General features: G+C 37.6%; 1 protein-coding gene across 2 annotated transcripts in view; it reads left to right on the top strand.

The window, feature by feature from the left end:
• The window catches only part of LOC145630595 (uncharacterized), a 28,709-nt gene extending 5,389 nt beyond the window's left edge, over window positions 1–23,320 (top strand). The window contains exons 2-9 of one of the 2 annotated variants that reach the window (XM_081682831.1): window positions 5,047–5,141; window positions 5,838–5,902; window positions 7,111–7,154; window positions 8,209–8,286; window positions 9,085–9,238; window positions 10,695–10,868; window positions 22,863–22,922; window positions 23,014–23,319. In XM_081682831.1, the coding sequence (XP_081538957.1) occupies window positions 5,047–5,141; window positions 5,838–5,902; window positions 7,111–7,154; window positions 8,209–8,286; window positions 9,085–9,238; window positions 10,695–10,868; window positions 22,863–22,922; window positions 23,014–23,127 (784 nt within the window). In that variant the 3' untranslated portion in view covers window positions 23,128–23,319. Of the gene's footprint in view, window positions 1–5,046; window positions 5,142–5,837; window positions 5,903–7,110; window positions 7,155–8,208; window positions 8,287–9,084; window positions 9,239–10,694; window positions 10,869–22,862; window positions 22,923–23,013 lie in introns of both variants that reach the window. The other variant, XM_081682832.1, reaches the window with a different exon arrangement.
• The last annotated feature ends 725 nt before the right edge of the window (window positions 23,321–24,045 follow it).

Genomic DNA, 24,045 nt, shown 5'->3' with positions numbered 1-24,045 from the left:
GGAATAAACACCAAGCCCTCCAAACGCAAATGGTAAGGTGGCAAGCCGCCACTGCCAATCACCAAACCCGGGCCCCGAAGCAGTAACAATACGCTCCAAGGAAGATCGAAGAGCCTCATCGAAAACGCGCTGAGCCGCCTCGAATGCACCTGGAGGACAAGTACGCAAGGAAAAGTAGAGTTTAGAAACTCCAGTACATGCCCTAAGTAACAACAGCTCATATGAGGATCATCCAGCAAAGCAACCTTATCCATAAGCGCAATGGTCTTGGTCAACCTCTGCATCACAAGCTCGCCACTAAACCTGGAATCAGAACTAACAGGACTACCAAGCAACTTAACACCATGCAATGGTTGAGCAATAGAAGGGGGAAAAACACCCACAAGCCTGCTTCGAGGGTCTTCTGTAGGCCAGAAAACTTCAGTTTTTTCCACATTGAGATGCAACCCAAAACGAGGTCCTTCCTCCATACTCAACTGTAGAACCTTCCCTACCACCAAAGTGTCTCTAATAATAGTGCCGTCATCTAAATACCACGCCTGAAGACATACCTCAAAATCATCTTTGATTTTACACACAAGAGGTTGTAAAACCAAAGAAAAAAGGAGAGGACCAAGGAAATCACCCTACTGCACCCTGAGACGATCATAGGGTGTGGTCCCCATAATACAGTCTAGCTGGATTAGAGTAGCAGAACTCAACTCACCGCGAAATAGATTGAAGGCATTTTGAAAATCCACCAACAACATAGAAAGACCAACGTCAGAACCACGCTCCTCAATCAACCGATTCACAGCATGATGAATAGCCTCACCCCCCTAAGAAACCCCAACGCCAAATTGAAGACCATCAAAGTAACTGCCCAAAGATTGGCCAACCATAACAGCACCGACCTTCGAAACCAAACGTCGCCAAACAGTACCCACAGCTATAGGACGTATACCACCACCGATAAGTAGATTGAAGGCATTATTATTATTGTTATTGTTATTGTTATTGTTGTTATTGTTATTATTGTTATTATTATTTTTTTTCCTTAACATGAAACTTGTTTATAAAATTTCTTAACTGTGATTTATTTAACCTCTAATTTTCCTTATTTCTTCTACTTACTCTCTAACTCTCAATTAATTATTTAATTAATTTGTAAGTTAAAAAAAACAAAGACCACCACCTACTCGGCCATCCATTCCCTTTCCCCTCCCGTGGCAGTCAATGATGCAAGGGTACGCCAACCTCTTTCCCGTACCGGGGATGTATCGGGGACGGGTACGATACGGGTACAGCCAACCTCTTTCCCGTACCGGGGATGTATCGGGGACGGGTACAGCCCGGATACGTCCCCAAGGCGTACCCTTGAAAAGTGGTACGTGAAGAAAATTTGGGGACGGCAGGGAGCACCTTTGGAAACGTTTCGAGGACGGATCATGTCCTTTTCCGACATCCCCAATAGAAGCCCAACCCACTTTTTTTTAAAAAAAACCCCAATTTTACTTCTTTGATTTTGATTTCTCGAAAACCCTAAAAATTGAAGAAGTCACCTACAACATTGCAACCCTTGGAGGCGACCACCTGCAAGCAACACTAGCGGCTAGTGATCTCCAGGCAGCCATTACTGAACCTTTCGAGATAGGAGAGAAAGAAGATGGTTTTTAAAATAAAAAAACTAAGGGCTTGTTTGGCATTGTTTTTTGTTTTCAGTTTTCAGTTTTTTTGAAAACAAAAAGGAAAATTTTCCATGAATAATACCACCTTTACGCGGTCTTCCCAAAATAGAACGACCTTTTGATTATTTCAAAATGGAACGACCTTTAACATACATTTGCTATAAATGGAACATGACCTGCTAGTAACTTGTTTAATAGGTCACCTATGACACGTGTCACAATATCATTGGCCAATTTATATTTTAATAATTTTGTTTAAAAAAAAAAAAAACTTAAAAATTAAATTAAAAAAAACTAACCCCCCCCTTCCCCTTCCCTTTCATCGGTTTCCACCAGCCCAAAACCCTATTCCAAACCCCTTCCCTTTCCCGTCCCCATTAATCCCGGCACCACCCCTTCCCCTCCGCAATTTCGGACCTCTCTCCTTACCGAAAACAACCCCGCAACCCTTCCCAGAAATGACCTCAAAACCATTTTCCTTCTTCCGCTCCTATTGCCGCACAACCACCTTATCGAAACCCATTTCCCCGAAACCCTAACCTCTCGGGAAAGGATAGAGGTTGCGCAAATTGAGGACGAGGTAGAAGTTGGGCCGCGGTTGAGGACAAGAAAGGGAGGAGGGCCGAAATCGCAGAGAGGGTGGGAATGGGGTGTTACAATCAAGGATGGGAAAGGGAGGGGTGGTCGGAAACGGAAATGGGAAGGGGATGGGGGGGGGGTCGGAAACAATGGCGACAAGGGGAGGGGGAACCAAAAACTGGGAAGGAAAGGGGAATGGGGTTTCCGGGGAGAAGGTTGGTGGAGGGAGCAGGTGTATTCTGGTGAAAGGGGGAGGGGGCTGGGTAAAGGGATTTTTTATTTTTTTTTATTTTAGTTTTAAGGTTTTCTTTTTAATTAAACCATTAATATTTAAAAAATGTTAAAAAATATAAAATATTAACAAATGATGACGCAACACGTGGCAAATGTAACCTGTAAAAAAGGTTACCGGTTTTTTGTTCCATTTATGGAAGATGTGTGTCAAAGGTCGTTCCATTTTGAAATAATCTAAAGGTTGTACTATTTTTGGAAGACCGATGAAAGGTGGGGTTATTCTTGGCAAATTTTCCAAACAAAAAACCAAAAACAGGAAACAAGAAAAAAGAAAAAAGTGTTTTCACTTTTTTGTTGCCAGTTTTCAAAATTAGCATGATTTTAATAAGTTTGACTAATTTTTTATTCATTATATGACATATATCATACACTTCTGAAATACAAAAAACCAAAAAACTGAAAACCGCAACAATGCCAAACGAACCCAAATTATTTAATTATCTAACATTTCAATTGGTAAAAGGTAAAGTAGCTGTAATAATTAAAAAAAAAGGTAATTAGCTGTAATTCTGTAGCTTTTTTTACTCTCCTTTTATTTTTTTTATAATTTTTTTAGTCTTACTTTTCTATTACTCTGATTTGTACTCACTAGAATTTAGGAGTATTTGTCTTTTTATAAACATTGCATGGATTTCCTAAAAAAAAATAAAATAAAAATAAATTGTATGTTTTTTTTTTCTTTCCTGAATTTTAATTTTTTTTGCCGTACTTGTTTTTGGAATTTTTATTTTGCCGTTTTTCGTCCCCGTACCTGTTTTTGTACCCGTATCCGTTTCTGTGCAACCTAGGTGGCATTAGCCCTCCTCCCCTATCCGAGCCGTTGTCTAGAACCCTTCACAACTGTGACCTACCTCCACCGCCGAGCCCAACCCCTCCCTTTCCCCTGTACCCTCGCCTCGACCACCCTCCTAAACCCTAACCCGAAAATCCCACCCCTTCCCACCACCACGAAACAACCCCCTTCCTTTTCCCACACCTCAAAGGTCGAAACAACCCTCTCCCTTCCCTTTGTCGTTTCGGGAAGTGGAAAAAAGATGGGGGCTGTTTCGTGGAGGTTGAAGGGAGGAGGGAGGGTTGTCGGGGTTAGAATTTAGAGAGGGGTGCGTGATTGCAACGGGGGTAAGGGGAAAAGGGAGGGAATTAGACGGTGAAGGTTGGTCGCCAAGAGTGGGGGGTTTCTAGGTGACGGCTCGTAGGGGTGAGGGGGATGGGAAGGGGTGGCTAGTGGTGGTGGGTTTTTTTTTTTTTTTTTTTTTTTTTTTTTTTTTTTTTGTTTTTTCTCTTTTTACAAAAAAATTTATGCATTAATTTAATTATTAAGTAGTTAAGTGAGAGTTAGTAGGTATTTAGAAGAAGTAAGGGAGATTAGAGGTTAATTAAGTGTATTAGAGGTTTGTGTTTCAAAAAAAAAAAAAAAAAAAAAAAAAGTGTATTAGAGGTTCATGGTTATCTTCAACAAAATTTTTTTTATAAACAAGTTTCATGTGGCCAATAAATTTTTAAAAGGTTTTCCCGAACAAAAAAAATTGCTAAAGGTTTTTTTAGACATATTATCCTAAATTGTACTCCCTTTGTTTCCATATGATAATCCCATATGGAATCAATCACATAAAATAAGAAAAGAAAAACGTTTGCATTCTAACATTAAAGTGCAAGCACAGTTTATAATTAGTTTTTTCCTTATTTAATTTTTTTTTTACTTTTTTTTGTTTTGGAAATCATCAACCATAGCATAATTCAAGGGAGAGATTCCCTTACTTAGAGCCATTGCATCAATCAACAATCAATTAATTTAACCAATCAAAATTTAATATGTATAAAATAGGAAAGAAAAACTAAGTTAAAAATAAAATATATTCAATATGGGTAGATTTTTTTTGAAACGCCTAAAATAGTATATAGGACTAACATTATGAAACAGAGGGAGTTACATAATTCGTCTGTTTACATATTCTAATTCTTCAAATAGCATGTCAAGAAGGTTATTGCAAGTATAAAAAACAGAGGAAGTATAGTGTTAATATTGGTTTTAAAACAATTTTTGAAACTAATTATATCAATATAATAGTGCATTTAAACACCCTATTTACTTTTTCTTTTTTTCTTAACATAACTTAATTACTAGCCTAATAAAGCGGTGGAGCATTATTAATTTGTGTAGGAGGAAGTTATTAGCATTAAATGTATTTCGAAAAAAAAGTTATTTCATATTAAAAAATAAAAATAAAAATAATATAATAATGATTATGGATAACATATTCCTTAAGATGCCTTCCCCTGTGGCCGGCGTACCATTTTGCACATGTAGTACAAAAAATTACTGCTTATAGCGAATAGTCGAGATTGTATTATTTTGCACGCATTGTTAATAGTTGTGATTATTTTAAGCCATTTTTTCTTTACTTTATGATATAAATTCCATTGCTTTTCACTGTCATTCAAACATATTGCTAATTAGACTATTGTTTTCAACTGCTTCATACTAGTAACACACTGGTGCTTACAGGGAAAAATCAGCTGTTAGCCATGGGATCACTTGGCGTCATCCTATTGCTGCCAAGAAAGTGGAGATTGAGGGTGCCACAGCTTTTGCAGTTGCAGGTTCCATTTTGCTCTTAAGATAGTTCTGCTTTATTTATTACTTATTAGTTAATTAGTTGGTTTCCGACCTTTCTGTCTTTCCTTTACTCCGATATGACCCCTCACTGAGCCATTAAAAGTCGCATCTGTTGAAGCTTTGTTTTAAATGCTTTGTTGACTGTATTTATGTGGAATCAACTATCAATTATATTTATGTATTTAGGTAAAATAACAAGTATTGGGTTTCCTTATCAGAGGTATCGACTTAAACAAATTCTGATACAAAGGTCAACTAAAGAGAGATAATAGCATTAGATAACAGTATAAGAGCTACTACAGGGTAAATGTATCTAGAGTCTTATGTAAGCCCTCATCTACTGAAATTGGTCAGCTTAGAAAATGATCTAATTACTTATGGATGCACACTACAAAATGTTCATGCATTTTGTAAACTGGTAAATATGTTGTTGTTTAGTAGAATGCCAGTTTATGGGTAAATGAGGCAATCAGGATCAATAAGTATCTGGTTAAATTTTGTTGATAGGGCAGAGTTTGCTCCACTTGCTGTTTTATTTGGTGCTAAAAATGACCGGTTGATGCTTGCATAAGCATTCATACTATAATTTCATGCTTACCAAACATAATATTTGCTATGTAATTGTAATCTTTCGTAAAGACCACTCATGGACTCATGGTAATGATGTTTACTTCTTGCAGGCACGCCAGCAGATTGTTCTTCTTTGGGAATCTCAGATGCTCTGTTTCCATCAGTTCCGGATCTGGTAGAATTTAAAATCTCTTTCTAAATACTTTTTACACATGAACTTTCCTTTCAAAATCAAAGGAAAAATGTCGATATCTAAAATCCTTTTATGAGTTTCAATAATTATCCTCAGTAAATCAACCAAAGTATGTATCCTCATCAAACTAATTAAACAATGGAAAAGTAGGTAAATTGTTCATTCTTCAGTAGTTTTGCTCAAACAATCATACAAGTGAAAACAAGTAATTTCTACAGTTGCTTTTCTACATGTTTCTATAAATTTACTTTTCCATATAATTTCTACTACCTAAAGTCCAAAATAAAATTGTTATTGATTGGTGCGTTGGTTGTGTTGGAAGCAGAGGCCAAGTTTGCACCTTTGAGTTTTTTGTATTTTAGATATTAGAAGGCATGATTGATTTACAATTTGCATTTTTTTTCTTCTCTATCTCACATAGTAATTTCTCAATTTTTGAAAATCAGTGTTTTGACATGCCAATAGCATTTCAAGTTAAGGGCAAAGTAAAAAGGTTTTAGACAAATATGGTATTAGGACAACACCATGAATTGACTAAACAAATACAAAATCTTTTTTTTTTCTAATTGGATTTCCTTTTGGGATGTCCCAGATTAGGTGAATATCTACTGTTAAACTTAAGCTATAGTTGGGGTCCTGGCCGCCAAAGGCCCACACAGCCACCCGTACCCACCATCTCAATCTTTACCTCTACTTTCTCCTTAATCTTTGTGCAAAAATTAGATGTTACCTTGAATATGGAATGAAGGTAGTACTTTTTATGTATTTCTTGGAACCGGCCTTGGCAACGATGATGAGATCATTCAAAACAAAATCTGTTATAATGTGGAAATTGTTCTCATCCATTTCATATATAGATTAAAACACTTTTTATCAAGTGGTTGTGGTAAAGAGAAATACAGTAGAATTTTTGAACCATTTTGAATCTTCTTGCAAGTTGGCAATATTATTCTATTTACCTGCTTGTACCCCCGTTTTTTTTTTTTTTTTTATTTTTTTTTATTTTTTTTTATTTTTATTATTATTATTTTTTTTAAGAGAGAGAACTCCCAAATGATTTTTGGCCAGTGCTTCCCTCCTCCCCCAGAAGACCTTTATTATCTCAATTCTTGGATGTTGATAAGTTGGCTCTTTAATTGCATTAGTCATTCATCTCAGATTCGGCCAACTCTTTTTATGTTTGCCTGCAGGTACTTAGTGGCATAAATATGGGAAGTAACTGTGGTTATCATATGTAAGTGACTATGCAGCTTTTTTTTCTATTAAGCTTGTTATGCTGTATGAATTGGTGGCAGAAAACTGGTCCGACATTTATTTTTCGTAAGAAGATAAGATGATGCCTTTGATGATCTAGATTGGATGTTGATGCTTGAAATTGGTGTCAGATTTGATGCTTAAACATGTTGCCCTTCCTGGTGTCTTAGTCTCATCACTATTTGTGGATCTAAGAAGGTAGCGAGGGGGGAGGTGACTGATCTTGGAGATACTTGGTGCAGTTTATTTGTCAGAGGCAAGAGCTTCAATTTGGTGAACCTATCTGATGAAGATTTGGTGTGTTGCACTAGTGCACATCATAGACCATTGGATTATTTTGAGTTAATTAGGGTACCGTATATAGTTCCTAGTCACTATTTTGTAGCTCTGTTAGTCTCTCAGAAACTGTAAGTTTGTTCATGATGGTCGTTTAGGGATGCCCTATCTTGGCTGTGGAGGATGTGAGATAGAATCTTAGTCATTCTGCATTGGGTGATTAATTTTTCTTCTTGATTAGAAAAACTGTATGATACAATAACATCTTAACAAGGCTAAAAACCGTATTCTATCCATCGGGTTCTTGTATCCTGCACTTCTATCCAGCAAAAGCCAATTATTCTTCTGCAGCCTCAAAACCTATATACCTTTCAGGCATGTCAATCACTTTAGAAGCTTTCCCCCTTTCTTTAAATTTAATTTTTATCATTATTACTCAAGCATAATATAAGAGATTAATGGTTGAAATTATGTATTGGTAAACTTGAAAAAACAGAAATGTTGCAAGTTAAAAAAAAAAAAAAACGGAGGAAGTATATGTTTATGGTTGCAACCCTAGTGTTTATTGCCCCTATGGGTGATGCAATCTATAGTTGAAAAGTATGCTTACAAGGCCTTTTGAGTTGGATTTTAGGAAAATGAATTGTACATTGTCCAATTCTTGTTTGTGTATGCAATCTATAGTCATGGTTTCCAATACTTATGTTATGCTGTTTGATTCTGTGGTAATGCATTTTTTTCTTTCATCATTTACTCAGTGTTTACTCTGGGACTGTAGCCGGGGCTCGAGAAGCATTCTTCAACAATATACCAGCAATATCTCTGTCATATGATTGGTATGTATCTGAAATTTTATTATCTTATAGTTTTTGGTTAATGAAAATCTTTTAAATGCCAAAATCAATGGGTTTTATCAACAGTATATGGCAATATCTTATGCTTTAATATTCCACTTTTAACATGCACATGTATGCTGATTACATTATTTGTCAAGTATTCTGTATTCTAGATTAATAAATTCCTGTTGATTACGTGCCTAAGACATCTTACGCTACCTCAGTTTGCTGAGATAGAAGTGTAAAACTGCATGTAAACTACAGTATGAGGACACACCAATAAATAAAGTCCTAAAAAATCCTGACAATAACTCAATTTCAGTCCTACTGATATTTTGTTCGTAAAAAACTTGAATCTGTCCTTAAGGAAAAGAAGTGCGGGGGAGAAGCTTTCATATACTCTGCTCTGTGAGTTAAACAATAAATTGCTGCCATCCAGATACCGTTTGTACTTTGTAGACAATTAGGGACACCTTTGTTTTGGTCACTTGAAAATAAACCCAAATTATCTTGTGATCATGGACAATGAGAATATTTTCTTTAACATCCTTTGTTTAAATTGGCTGCACTGGTTATCGGTTTCTTCTTCTTTACACTGAAATGAGTCACTTATCTACTGTGATTACAAGCAGCTAACATTTTTTGAGAAAGCATACTCGGAGAAGGTCCTAGTAGGATATAATGTGTAGGGTGCACATTATCATTTCTTGATGTTACATGCACGCATCATTAGATAAGGATGTAGCAAACTAGTTATGTGCTGAGCTGACGGTGTTGATTGCTATTCTATTTCTCTAGGGTTGGAGGTGTGAGCAATATTGATGACTATGCTTTAGCTGCTGAAGCATGTCTACCCATCATAAATGCAGTGCTAGCTGAGATTAAAAATAAAGCCTATCCACAAAGATGCTTTTTAAATATAGACCTGCCAACAAATATTCGGAGTCACAAGGTACTTCCTGCATCTTATTAGGCTATCTGACACAACATTGTTTAGGAGAAATAGATGTCCTACTTATAGAATGTCTTCATATCTTGTTTTCCATTTATTATAATTCCTAGAATATCTGATCAATTATTTCATCAACTTTTTATGGGTAATCTAAACTCTGGTGAAAAGAGAGGATGACTATATAGGACTTTCCAAATGTTTTTCATGCATATATTTTTTTTGCCTCTGATTAGCTGTTGCATTTAACTTCTCTTAAGGCTGTGCATGCTTTTACAGAGGGTCACAATTTCTTCCTTGTATGTTAGTGTGCAATATCAGAAGAAATGGATCATTTTTTCTGTTTGTATTATGAATGATTTACTCTACATCTGGGTCAAATCTCAGAGGTTCTTTCCCTGTATTGTAGCTATACCAATTATCAAACTATTACCATTTTTTTCCTTGATTCAGAAATTTTTAATTCAGAAATCACTTGACTTTTTACAATTCTCCTACCTCCCCCCTGCCCGACCATGTTTTGGGGAATCATCATGTTTATTTTTGCTGATTTGCGTGAAACTGATTAGTGAGCATATCCTACTTCTAGTGGGTTGAAAAACCTGTCTGCCTTATTTCTCTCTCTCTCTCTCTCTCTCTTTTATTTTTTATTTTTTATTTTTATTTTTTTTTTCTTTTTTCTTGGTTAATTTAGTAGTGCCATCTGCTTTGAAGTACTTTCCATATTATCATCACTTACTTTCTGAAAAGTGGTTACACTGGGATTTCTGAAACAATTCTTAAGTCTGTAACTTTTGGGGTGATCCTGCAATTCTGTTCTTCAGTATTTGTAAATGTTAGGGATCAGTATTGGTCATAGACTCATAGCCATTGTTGCATTAGCTTGATAGTGGCTTGTCAGTCATTCCTATAAACTTCTGCCATCCTATATCTATATATGTGTACTTATATATTAAAAAACGTTCTTAAAATAGAATATGTGCCACGTGACACCCTTCACATGTATGCCACATCACCTTTCTCATGTATTGTAGGCCACACCATCCATTATAATATAAACATGTTTCAATGGCGATAAAAATAATCACAAGGTTCGAACACATGACCTATAAGAAGGAATTAATGTTCTTACCATCTTAGCTATCTTTTGATTATGTTTCATATCAATTTTAATGTACTAAATACTTTGTATGAAGCATTGATTTGAGAGCACTTATTTAGTTTCATAGTTATTATTGTTCTCTCTCTCTCTTTTTTTTTTATACATATAATTTATATCTAATAGTTCAAATGATATTTATTGATATTCAAAGTAAAACCCGATGCATTCTCCAGGCCACACACTAGTTTGATGTCAAATGTCATTCATTAGTAATTTCATGATTCAGAAACTCATTTTTGAGGATATGAACTTGCCTATTAAGTTTGATAATAAAATATATTGTCATTGATGTGGCAGGGTTACAGATTGACAACCCAAGGTAAAAGTATCTTCAAAATGGGATGGAAGCAAATTACATCCACTGCCCAAGGAAAAATGTTGTCAACAATGGAAATGGATATGGACTCATCAAAGTCACTGGATGTCAAGTCATCAACAGTGTCTCAAGGCCAACAATTTTTTAGGAGAGTGGTATGTTTATCTTCCTTTATTATCTTCAATGAGAAGACCTTTACCTTATTTTTGGTTCACACATAAGAGGACTGGGGTTTGAATTTAAAGCATCAACTATATCTGAGAGACTGCCATTTGCTAAAAGTGAAGAAAAAATGGTTCTCTTAATGTAAGTTGTAACCACTAAATACATCATGCAATCTACTTCCTCGTTCATTTTGGTGATTAATGTTAGATGAACTCGTTGGCCTTATTGAGTCGGTAAGAATGGATATGTATATTAATTCAGTGTTCGAAGATGTGGTATCAATCGCATTCCATTAATGGTCACAATGTTGTGGAAACAGAAATTATATGCTAATATCTTCTTAGGTCACATTTGACGTGGTTCAACTTTGTTTATAAAATCTATTTAGGTGTTTTTTCACTATATAGTTTCATGATCTCATCTTTTGGTTAACTAGAAATAGTATCAACTTATGGTTGCTTTTGCTATATAGTTCACATGAGAACTATGCTTACCACATAAGGTACATGCAATAAAACTAAAATATACATTTTTTTTTAATTTTTTTTTCTTAGTGTGATGTACCTTACAATTTTTAAGGCATATACAAAGAACTTTTATCTTACAAGTATGTACCTTATAACTATATGACATATGCCTTAAAATTTTGTAAAATTAAATAAAAAGCTCTTAAAAAAAATTGGGAAATTTTCTTGGGTAACACTTTGTTTTTTAATTTCTCTTTGGTGAATTGTAAAAAAACTTATTATCTTTGGTAATAATAAACTACTTATACAACTCATGACATTAGTACAAATTATTATGTTAAAATCTAACTACATCTATTTTTTATTTATTTATTATTTTTTTTACAATTAAATTATTTATAAAATAAATTTTTTTTTTTTAAAAAAAATAAAATAAATTAAACCCATCCCCTCCCATGCCGACAACCCCTCCCATATACCTTAGCCAACCACCGACACCCCCAACCCTTCTCTTTTCCCCACCTCGACTCCCCACCCCAAATTCAGCCAAAAAACAAATAACTCCTCCCTCTTACACCAATTTCTTACCCCATATTCAACCCTTATTATCACCGATAATGATTCCATCACCGCAGAAGTCGTCGAAAACCTAGTCGAAGACCATGCTAGCTTCTTCGATAAGCTTGTGGATCTAATTTCGGTGAAGTTTTGGCATATGAAAACGATGAAAACTTGGAAAGCCATGGTTTCGAAGGTTATTGAAATCAGCGAAAGCAAAAGTGAAGCTTAAATCGATCGAGAACATGAATATATTAAGACATGATCGATTAGACCGTGAGAAATCGTCTAAATCAACCCTAGATTTATTGGAGGAGTCAATTTGAGTGTAAGAAATCTGTGAAGAAAAGGATTATGATAGTGGTGAAAAGTTGAATTTAAGGTGGGATGTCAGGGTGGGGAAAGGGAGGGATTGGGGGTGTCGACAGCTACTTGGAATTTCAGGGTGAGGTTATTGGTGGGGCAAGGGGGGGGGGGGGGGCTTCCGACAAGAGGATGGAGGCAGGGTGGAAAGGGGTGGCTAGCTAACAGTGGAGGGTGTGGTTTAATTTTAAAAAAAAATTATTTTAAATGTTAAAAACCTAACCATGGTTAAGGATCTTAATTGAAATAGTAATTATCTTTGGTAATCAATAATACAAGATTACCAAAGATGATATATTTTTTTCTATTTACCTAAGAGAAATTAAAAATTGGATGTTAAAAAGAATTTCCTAAGAAAACTTTGGGTTTATTTTATTATATTTTACTTAATGTGATGTACCTATAATTTTAAGGCATACACCTTATACACGTACCTTAAAATTTGGTTAAAAAAAAAAAAAACAATCACCAATTTTCTTAGAATTTTTTATTTTTTATTTTTTTAACTAAAAAAAAAAAATGGTTATGTGCTTTATTCATTTAGGGTATGTACTTTATACCTTCAGGCATGTACCTTATACTTGTAAGACATGTACCTTATATGTATAAGACTTGCACCTTAATATTTCAATAAAAGAAATGAATTTTAATTTGAAATTGAATTATTTTATTTATTTTTATCTTTTACCTTATATCTACGACTCTACGTACCATGTACCTTATGTGGTTTATGTCATAAAACCTCCTTTTTCTCTCCTTATACAATTAGGGTATGCGATCATGTAAACCAGAGCGTATGGTTGTGCTATCTAGATTTGGCTAAGCAAGTTTGATTATTCTCATAATTGCACTTGTGCAAAATTGCCAATAGGAATGTTCATGATTGTAGGATTTTTGAATTTCCCATAGGATCTTTAGGATTGTCTATGATCAATAAAATCCCATCAACAATAAACCTAAACTCAAAAAAATCATTCAACTTCCATCGTTGTTCATCGTTCACAACTCCGGCAACCACCATCGTCGACGTCACCGGCCACCACCACCTTCAAGACTCCCGACTCTGTCACCGGCCACCACCAACATCCTCTCTCGCGCGCTATCTCTCTCTCTAGCGCCGCTCTCGCTCTCGCTCTCTCTCTCTCTATCTCTTTCTTCTTCTCTTAATTAAATCTTTGGATTTGATGGTTTAGGGGTTGGCTGGGCTTGTGTTGGGTGTTTTGGAAGGTTTCGAGTGCTTAAGGGGGTTTTCGGGGTGGTTTGACGATGGTTATAGCTGGTTGTGGGTGGTTCTGGGCTAGTTCGAGTTGAGGCGGTGAGTGGTGGCGGTGGTATTGGGATAGTTCAAGTAGATCGAACCGATTTTAGGTGGTTTTGGACTGGTTGGAGTAGATCAGGTTTAGTAGATTAGGCTGGTTCTAGGCTAGTTCAGGTGTGGGTGGTGGTGTCGACGGGTTAGTTTTGCGGTGATTCAGGGTGGTTTATAGTGAGTTAGGTGGTTTTATGGTGGTGCCGACATTCGACGAGTTGGTTTGCTGCGGTTAGACGATGGTGGAAGCCTATCTTGGTGACTGTTGTTGGTAGTGGTGGTTAATTATTTCCATTCTCTCTCCTACCCTTAATTACATACTCTTGAATCCATTAAATCACAATTATGAAATTTTGTATTGGGTTTCTTGAGAGCTCCAAAGTTGCATCTAATATGTTTCGGAGGTAGTATATAGTACATACTTGCTTATCTTTTACCGACTTAATCTTATTTAGTTTTCCATTCTTAAATTTAATCAAACCCACCCCATTCCTAATAACTCCACCTCTCCTTTTCACCTCAATTATACCCAACTCCAAAACCACCATGTCCAGGACCCATCACCACTTAACCTCATTACCTAACCGCGTCACACTCAGAAAAACCACCACCTAATCTCATCACCTTCACTAAAGCCACCTTTATTGACCTTCACCGAAATACCACCACCTACATTCACCACCACGCATCCTCCCTAACTCCCCACCCTCAATCTCACGTTAACTACCCACCATTACCACTCTCACCAAAACTACCAAGGAGCCCTAGCAGACTCATTAAAGCCGCCGCTTATTAGCAGACGAAATGGCCTATGGACTATGGTCATTAGATTTGGTCAAAGGTTCCACATTTAACACCGCCATGGCCAAATCTAACCATTATGATGTCCATCTTGTGAAAGACTGAAAGGATGACCGAAGACTAGTAGATTAGGATTGCGAAAATTTCACTATGATGTTTATAAAGCCACCACATATTAGCGGATGAAATGGCTTACGGACTATAGTCATTGGATTTGGTCAAAGGTTCCACATTTAAAACCGCCATGGCCAAATCTAACCATTATGATGTCCATCATGTGAAAGGAAGACTGAAGACTAGTGTAACAAACTGCTACAGCTACACAAGCAACAACTAGGGACTGATTTCAGAGAAGAAGGCAACAATTTTCGTTAATTAAAGGAGCAGTCTTTCTTACAAGGAGGCTTTAGGCCACCACTCTCACTTAGTGACTTGAGGTCACTACTCTCCACCCTCAAATGACTACTAATATCTGGGTACCTAGCACACTCCTCCCTCCCCTTTCTTATATATACATAAGCAACCAAAATAAGGTAATGACAAAAGACAAAAAGTGTGTTGTTGTCATCATATGATATGATAGCAGCCCTGCCTTGACTGCTCGCTGATTTTCATGCTGCTGCGCCACTATTCCTACTCTTGGCCGCTCTCCCTATCCTCTCCTGCTCCTCCTTGTGTATGTGATCCACTGCTTGCTGGATGCCTTTGATGCATTCGTTACATTTCCTTCCCCTAGAAACGCTACCTTGTCCTCAAGGTGCAGAGAAGGAAAACGGTCTTGGATCATTGCTGCTTCCTCCCAGGTTGCCTCCAATGGTGGTAACCCCTGCCATTTAATCAGTACCTCAAGCACTTCCTGCCTATACTTAGATGCTCTGGTTTCTAGCACACTCTCGGGTTTGACTTCCATCTCAAGTTCCACCGATGATAATTGACTAAGGATGTTTGGGTAAGCTGTGTGATTACTAAGTGCTCTCTTAAGTGCTCTTTTAAGCTGAGACACATGGAAAATAGAGTGAAAGCGGCAAGTGTCGAGTAATTCTAATTTATAAGCCACCTTTCTGATGCATTGGATCACCTTGAAGGGCCCATAGAAGCGCGGAGCTAGTTTCTCATTCAGCCTTTTTACCCACGATTTTTGTCTGTATGGTTGTAGCTTCAAATACATACAATCTCCTAGCTGGAATTCTTCTTCTCTCCTCTTCATATCAGCATTAAACTTCATCCTTTGCTGGCTTGAATTAGGTTCATATGCAAATCTTCAAGCACCCAGCCATTCTATTCTTCCAAGCTGTCAACCTTGATCTCATCCGTACAACGCCTTAAAAGGTATGAACCCAGTAGAAGCATGTTGTGAGGTATTGTAAGCATACTCTCCGGGCAACCACTTACTCCACGACTTAGGCCATTCACAAAGCATCACAAATATGTCTCGAGTGTCTTGTTCACATTTTCTGTTTTCCTATCCGTTTGAGGATGGTATGCAGTACTTCTCTTGAGGTCTATGTCCTGCAGCCTAAATAAATCTCTCCAAAACAGAGTCATGAAGACGCGATCACGGTCCGATACTATCGATGTTGGGAACCCATGCAGCCGCACAATCAATCTCCACAATCAATCAATCTCTTGAAATACCCCTTAATGAACTTCTTGTAGTAGCCTGTGAGTCCTAAGAAGCCACGTCATGGAAAAAAAACGCAGTCGCGGTCGCGTTTGCAGAAACAGTCGCGTTGTCGCGGGAACGGCTTGTAACGGTTAAATAGAACGGATCGCGGGTTTCGCGGCGTGAATTTTTTTTAAAAAAATCACATAAGCAGATTTTTTAGTTCGTAGACCCATATTCTTTGTCTTTATACCATATTATAGCCAAAACTATACTCCATAATAAATACTAAAGACATTATGATGCAGACCATGAAGTAGCAATACTATCTACAGTAATATTCTAATCTAAAGATGTACTGCTTAGTTCAATACTTAAAATACTTGTACGTGTACTATTAAAATTATTAAATGATTTTTTTTAAAAAAAGGGATAATGGAGGGTGGGTCCAAAAATATTAAAAATAAAAAGAAAAGTTGATTGAATGTGGGGTCCAAGTGTCTAATATTTCAGCCACTCATTTTTTATTTCTCTCTCCTCTCTCCTCTATATTTTTGTCTGTTGTCTGCTGAACCAGTTTGAGAGTTTGACCGTGAGGTCCGTGACCCATCTTCAGCCTCCATCTCCGCCATTAATGAAACTCCAAAAGCTTGAAGCCGTGAATTCGCAAAAGCATAAAAGGATAGTATGAATTACTAAAATTAAACGGCCGCTAAATGCCTATAACGGTTCCAGAACGCCGTTCCACCGTTATGGAACGGGAGATGCGCCGCGTTGGGTGTGATTTTTGACTCACCGTTATATACCGGGGTTTTTCGGTTCAGTCTCTCTGAAACCCGTTACAAAGAGCCCGTTCCATAACCGAACGACCGAGTTTTGATTCCATGAGCCACGTAGGTCCTTCAAACTCCTCGGAATAGGCCACTCCACCATCGCCCTTACTTTCTCCATGTCCGCCGCAACACCCTCCTAGGATACGTGGACCAGATAGGCCACCTTAGGCTGTCGAAAGTCACATTTCTTGAAATTAGCATCTAGTTTGTGCTCTTTCAGCTTTGACAGCATGTGCTCTCTGTGACTCTCCTGGTTGAGGCTGTAAACGAGAACGTCGTCGAAGAAAACCAGCACGAACTTCCTTAAGTACGGGCGAAACACATTGTTCATGAGAGCTTGAAAAGTTGCGGGAGCGTTAGTCAAGCCCAAAGGCATTACAAGAAACTCGTAATGTCCTTCGTGGGTTTAGAAGGAGGTCTTATGGGTGTTTTCCTCCTGAACCAATATTTGGTGGTAACCCGACTTAAGGTCGAGTTTAGAGAAAATGGTTGCCCCATGAAGCTCATCCAAGAGTTCCTCGATGATGGGAATTGGGTATTTGTCTAGGATGGTCTTGCGGTTTAAAGTTCTATAATTGACGCAAAAACGCCATGAGCTATCCTTTTTAATAATGCCTGCTTCCAGCATTTCACGAATCAGCTTTTCGATCTTATTTTTCTAGAATTGTGGGTACCTGTAAGGTCTTACACTTACCCTCTTTCAACACTATCGAATGTTCGTGGCCTCACTTGGGTGGTAGCCCCTTGGGAACATCAAATACCTATGAAAATTGCCCCATCACATCCTCCAGCCAGGCACTATTGTAGCCACTTCCCCTGTCTTGCTACGCACCCTTTCCACCTCAACTTTGTTAATCTCTAGCCAAATACCTCCTCCTTCATGCCATAATGTTCTGAGCTTCGAATGCTCTAGTGAAGGATTGCCTACCAATGTGGTGGTCTGACCATTCACTTCAAAACTCATTATGTGAGTTTTCTAGTTAGTGGCGACAGAGCCCAACTTCACTAACCATTGACTACCTAGAATTAAGTCGACATTCCCTAGTCGAAGTGGTAAGAAGTTATCCACCACCATGAAGCCGCCCTTGAGCAACACTCGCACTCCCCTACACACACCCTTTTCCCAAATTGATTCACCATTTCCCAGGAAAACTCCTAATTCTCTGTCACCTTCCACCGGCACGCCTACTTCAGCAACCAGGACGTTTGAAATGAAGTTGTGAGTTGCCCTTGGATCTATCATTACAACCACTAATTTCGGGCCCACCTTCCAGGGAAACTTCCATCGGAACATCCTCCTCGGTAGGTGTCTCAAGTGGCCCCGATGAGCTTTCTCCAGACTCTTCTTCCTCCCCCATCAATAACACACTCAGCTCCTTGTTTTTTCACCGGTGTCCAACGCTCCACCTCTCATTACACCTAAAGAATAGTTCTTTCGCCTTTCTATCTTGATGTCCAACTTCCGTTAACCGTCGTAGCTCGCTGGATTTCATTGAAGTGAAGGGCATCAATATTGAATTGTTCACCGATCCTTGCGATTCAGTGGGTGGTTTTGGCCATCCCTTAAAGCTTGAAGCTTGCTGGGTGGGTGTTCTATAAGTGCTTACTAAGCCCGGCCCAATTAAAGGTTTACTTGTATTCCCACTTATTATGGACTTGCTAGATCCAATTACAAGGGGTCGTTTTTTTATACCTACTAACCTGCTACTTCCATGGCTTGTTCTAGATTATAGAGGTTTATCAGTCTAACCTCAGCCTTGATTTCCTCCTTAAGGCCATTAATGAAGTGGCCTAACATTATAGTTTCAGGTATGTCCATATGTCTTCTAATGGAGCAGAAAGTTCGATGAACTTCTTGCGATACTCGAGATCTGTGGTCTCTTGTTTCGCTGCTAGCCATTGTCCGTGAAGGCTTTCCGGCGTGGGTCGGCCGAAATTGGCACAGAACCCTAACCTTCAAGCTTTCCCATCCTTCTACCGGTCTCCTACGGTTTTCCCATTGAAACCACCGTAAAGCATCGCCTTCCATGGCCATAACGGCTGCTTGTAATTTCTGGTCCTCCGTGAGTTGGTAGTGCTGAAAGTACTTCTCCCCTCGAAGTATCCAACCGTCGGGATCGGTACCCTCGAAAACGGGCATCTCTAGCTTCCTGGGTTTTTAACAGTGACCACCCCCGCCGCCGCCTTCTCGGTCTTGCCAGCCTCGCATTCTGTTATTGAGCTGTTGGCCCTACTGTTCGTGGTTCCTCTAGGCCACTAGGTTGCGGAGCTCCTCGAAGAATTGAGCCTAAGTTGTGTTGTTCATTGTCATCTGTGCGTCTTGGTGTTGGCGGAACAGCTCGAATCGACCGTCGAGTCTCGGAATGGCCTCATCCTGTGATATCTCGAGGGATTCTTCTTGAGTCTTCATCGTTGCTTCTATCGTTTCGAGTTAATCATGTACTCCGGTCATTTGGTCTTCCAGAGCATCGCACCTCTATGTTGCACAAAGAACCATTTTTTTTTTTTTAAAAAAAAAAAAATCGGAATTTGTGGTGGTTTTCGGCGTCAGCATTCGCAGAAGCGCCGCTCTGATACCACTTGTAACGAACTGCTACAACTACACAATATTCCTACACACACAAGCAACATCTAGGGACTGATTTTAGAGAAGAAGACAACTATTTTCATTAATTAAAGGAGCAATCTTTCTTACAAGGAGGCTTTAGGCCACCACTCTTACTTAGTGACTTGAGGTCACTACTCTCCACCCTCAAATGAATGAATATCTGGGTACCTAGCACACTCCTCCCTCCCATTTCTTATATAGACATTAGCAACCAAAACAAGGTAATGACAAAAGACAAAAAGTGTTCAGCTGCTATCATATGATAGCAGCCCTACCTTGATAGCAGCCCTGCCTTGATTGCTCACTGCTGCTCCACTATTCCTACTCCTGACTGCTCTCCCTCCTGACTGCTCTCCCCGTCCTCCCCTGCTCCTTGTGTATGTGATCCATTGCTTGCTGGATGCCCTTGATGCATTGGTTACAACTAGCAGATTAGGACAGTGAAAATTTCACTATGATCTTTATAGAAGGTTAGGATGAGGGGTTGTAGGATGAAGGTTAGGGTAGGGCTCCCCTTTGGCCCATTCATTTCTATCTTTATATTTAAATTGCCGAGCTTTATTTATTTGTATGTTTTTATTCTTTCTCTATCTTTAAGTGGTTGTGGTGGGTTAAGGTGGTGTTAGTATAGGAAACGGAGGAGTGGGGAGGTGATGTAGATGGAAGATAAGTATCGGGTTTGTTGAGGAGAGAAATCAAGAGTGTTTGCATTGGGGTTGAGGTTGGGTGTTATGGGAGCTAGTTATGTATTAGGTAAGAGGTGACGTTGTGACGGTGGTTAAATTGGTACAAATCATCATGGGTGTTGTCGTTTTGACAGTGTAGTGATGGAGGGTTTTAATTTAAGGTGGTGATTGTAATAACACCTTGGTAAGAAGGTGAAGGGTAGGAGCTAAATGGGGTGGGGAGGTGGCTATTAGGTTGATTAATTAAGTGGGTTTGTATTGTTTTCTTAAAGTCAGTGCCTTAGGCCTGTTATGGTACGTTTATTTTCAGTTCACTTCGCTTCAGCTCTACTCTAATCTAATAAGTTAAGTTCAGTTAAGTTCAACTCTTAATTTCCTTCTCTTATAAAATATTTATTTCAGTTCAGTTCAGCTCTAATAAGTTCAGTTTAGCTCTAATAAGTTCAGCTCAGCTCACCTCAGTTCAGTCAATGAGAACAGGCTGTCACGGTCCGAGTATTTTGATACCAGAGTTGTGCGGCACAGTCTTAGCCACGGGAGACGAAGGTGCAAGCGCCAAGTGTTTGGAATGGCTTGTGGGCTTGTGGCACAAAGTAACATAGGTAGGATAGGCGGTTGATAGACACTCTTGCCTATTGGTGGCAAGGGTCGTTCGATATAAAGAGCCGTAAGTGGATCCAGTGACAAGTTGTATTGTTTTAAGGGTCTCTAGGGGGGTTGCTTTGATATTTGTGAGGAACTAGTACAAAAAGCCTTAAATTAACACACAAGATTTAAAGCAAATGGTAGGAACCTTAGATTTTATTAAACACCCGGTCCTTGAACAACATTGTTTTGCAAGTATAGTACTTACCGGAGACGTTGGATTGACAAAACACAATGATTGTTTAATAACGCCTAGCATATTCATAGGAAACTCCTTGAAAGCATCACATAAGGGAATTACATAGAAAAGAATTTTGTCAGAAGTGCTCTCTTATTGTTAGCAAGCTCTATGGATGATTATTGACTCAATATTTCACTGTTTACATTGCTTCAATAACTTTGTGGGTTTTTGAAGAATGTCACTAGTAGATGACATACAATTATAGCAATTTGGTGGTTGACAACCTTAAATTCATACGGAGAAAATCACGTGTAGAATATTAAAGAAGAAACTTGTAATGAACTGATGTGGGGGGATGGTCATATTAGGAGCATACTATAAATAAGAGAATATTAGGAAGGGGATCAATGTGTTGAATATTTATGGAGTATTTTGGGTTATCTTATTGAGCTAAATTGGGGGAGAATCCAAATTTCAAAAGTGAAACCATCTTTTACATTGGCCATAATCATCTTCGTCTTCCTATTTTTTGCTGATAATGAATGAAGCTAAAGTTTTTTTTTATTTTTATTTATTTATTTATTTATTTGGAAAATGATGCTCAATTTAAGTTTACTCTTTGCAAATGTTGTTAGAAAATAGGAGTGACAATCAAAATCTTATTTCTTAGGTTTTCAAGTGACAATCAAAACTTTATTTCTTAGCTTTTCTACAAAAAAGGGAGATTCCTCATTTCCTGAGGATAAAACAGCTCAGCTGAAGACTAGAATACACATATCATCACAACATCCGGAAACAAGTAAAGATCTATAGCAAACATCATTTTCTAATCTGAATCCACAGATTGTAGAATACCTCAACAAAACACATATATAGTGTAGCTTTGCTGTTCTTCTTTCTAATGGCTTTCACTTCCAACTAACCTTTCTTAGGAATAATAAAAACTGGCTTAGAGCTCTTAAGCTGGTCCATTCTTCACCCTACTTCCATAGTTCCATTTGACAATTTGAGTACATACGCCTAAAAATGGTCCTCATGTGTTTCAGGAGCAGAGCCACACAACACACATGATGGATTTGTTAGATTATGTTGCTATAAAAGCCTAATCTTACTAGCAAGTCCAGATTGAACTGCTAACCAAGCTACAAAATGCTTTTAGGGCTAGCCATGCTGTTGCAAAACCAATCTTTTTCTGGGGACCTTATTTAAAGCTACCCATGGGTGACACTTTATCTTCAAAATAACTTTACTTATTTCCTGAAAAAGTATAGGGTGCAATGTTTTTTCTTGAAATTATGATTTATTTTGTATTAGAAATTAAGATAGTAGAAGGAAAGTTGGAGTTGTAGACGTTGAGGATAATATAAGGCAGAACCAATTGCGTTTGTTTGGGCATGTCTGGTGAAGATCAGAAGACATACCTCTAAGGAAAGTAGAGGGTTTCCCAAAAGAGTTGATAAAAAAAAGCATATAACATTGGACAAAATGGAATGGAAGGAGGTGATAATGGTTGGCAAGTACATGAGATAAAAGTTTGGTTCATGTAGCTAACCCCATAATTGGGATTAACGATTCGATTGTTGTTTTCGTCAAACACGAGATTTTTCAAAATTGTTTCCCCTATATCAATTATCTCTTAGGTTGTAGTGCAGAGATTTGTTGCTTGCATTTATCTTTTGTATTCATCACTTTTGTTGCCTTAAATCATCTATTAATATTTGGAGTTTTATTTTTCCATGCATACATCTTTGTATTTCTCACTTTGATTCCTTAAATCATCTATCGAGCATTTGGAGTATTAATTGTCCATGCATACATCTTTGTATTCATCACTTAAATTGCCATTCTCACCAAAAAAGAAGAAAGAAAAAAAATCACTTCTATTGCCATAAAATCATCTATTGAACATTTGGAGTTTATATACTCACAGGCAATAGAACACTCAATTCAAGATACTGATATTGATATCCGATCTCTCCAAGAAGGATATGTAAGCAATTCCTCCAATGTTCTATTATTATTTTCGTGTATAGCTGCGCCTGCATTGTCTAACACTAATGTATAATGCATGTATTATTCAGATATCAGTTACCCCTCTGGGTGGAATCTCGCCTGCTGAGGCAGATTGTCAGGAGTACTTCAGAGGTTGGCTTCCTGGTGTCATGGAGCGCGCTTTTTCAGCCTCAGCCTTGTGATTAGGGAGTTCCATATAACTTCTCAAATACTATTCATCCATTAATTTCATAAATATTCTTTACTCCAATTTATATCGAGTGATATATTATCTTGTTGAAATCTTGACTTTGACAGTAGATTGCTCTTAAGCTATATGAGTATATGATAGTGTCAGTGTCTAATAATGTTTTCATCATGTAGTTACCGTCAGAGTCAAAACCTCCAAAAATTTAATCATCACTTGATAAAATCGGGAGTATGAATTAAAAATAAATATCCCTGTTCTCTTCAGGTGGCTTCAATTTATATATTCTTCATCGACTTTAAGGACCGCTTAGATTAACTGAACTGCGCTGAATTGAACTGAACTTATTCGAGCTGAACTGAATTGAACTGAATATTTTATAAGAGAGGAAATTAAGAATTGAACTAAACATATTGGAGCTGAACTGAACTGAACTTATTGGAGCTGAACTGAACTGAACTTATTGGAGCTGAAATGAACAGGTCGTAAGTATCATATTTCGCTTGATTTTCATAAACAATATTTTTTTGAACTGTTTCAAAAACAATATAATTGTGTCCCTTTTAATGTAAATTCGCTATTTCCTATAATCACTTCAGCTTCCATTAAAATCACAACTCCTTGAATTGAAGAACGACTTTACTTTCATCCTTTAGTTAGTTGTTACACTTATCTGTTTTCACTTCTTTTCGTTAAATATGTGTACTTCATCCGTGTTTTAATAAGTGTTACAGTTTGACTTTTTCACTATTCACATAATGAGTTTGACTTGATTAATTTACTTACATATAAAAAATAATTGCAATTGTATAACAGGTTATTGGATTCGTTATAACGTAATACTTTTATAATATCAATTTTCCTATAATTTTATTGATATATGATTAGATAAATTAATGATTAAAGCCGTGTC

Source organism: Chenopodium album, chromosome 5 (assembly GCF_948465745.1).
Source record: "Chenopodium album chromosome 5, dcCheAlbu1.1, whole genome shotgun sequence".
Lineage (NCBI taxonomy): Eukaryota > Viridiplantae > Streptophyta > Magnoliopsida > Caryophyllales > Amaranthaceae > Chenopodium > Chenopodium album.
This window is presented reverse-complemented; position numbering and strand designations above follow the sequence as displayed.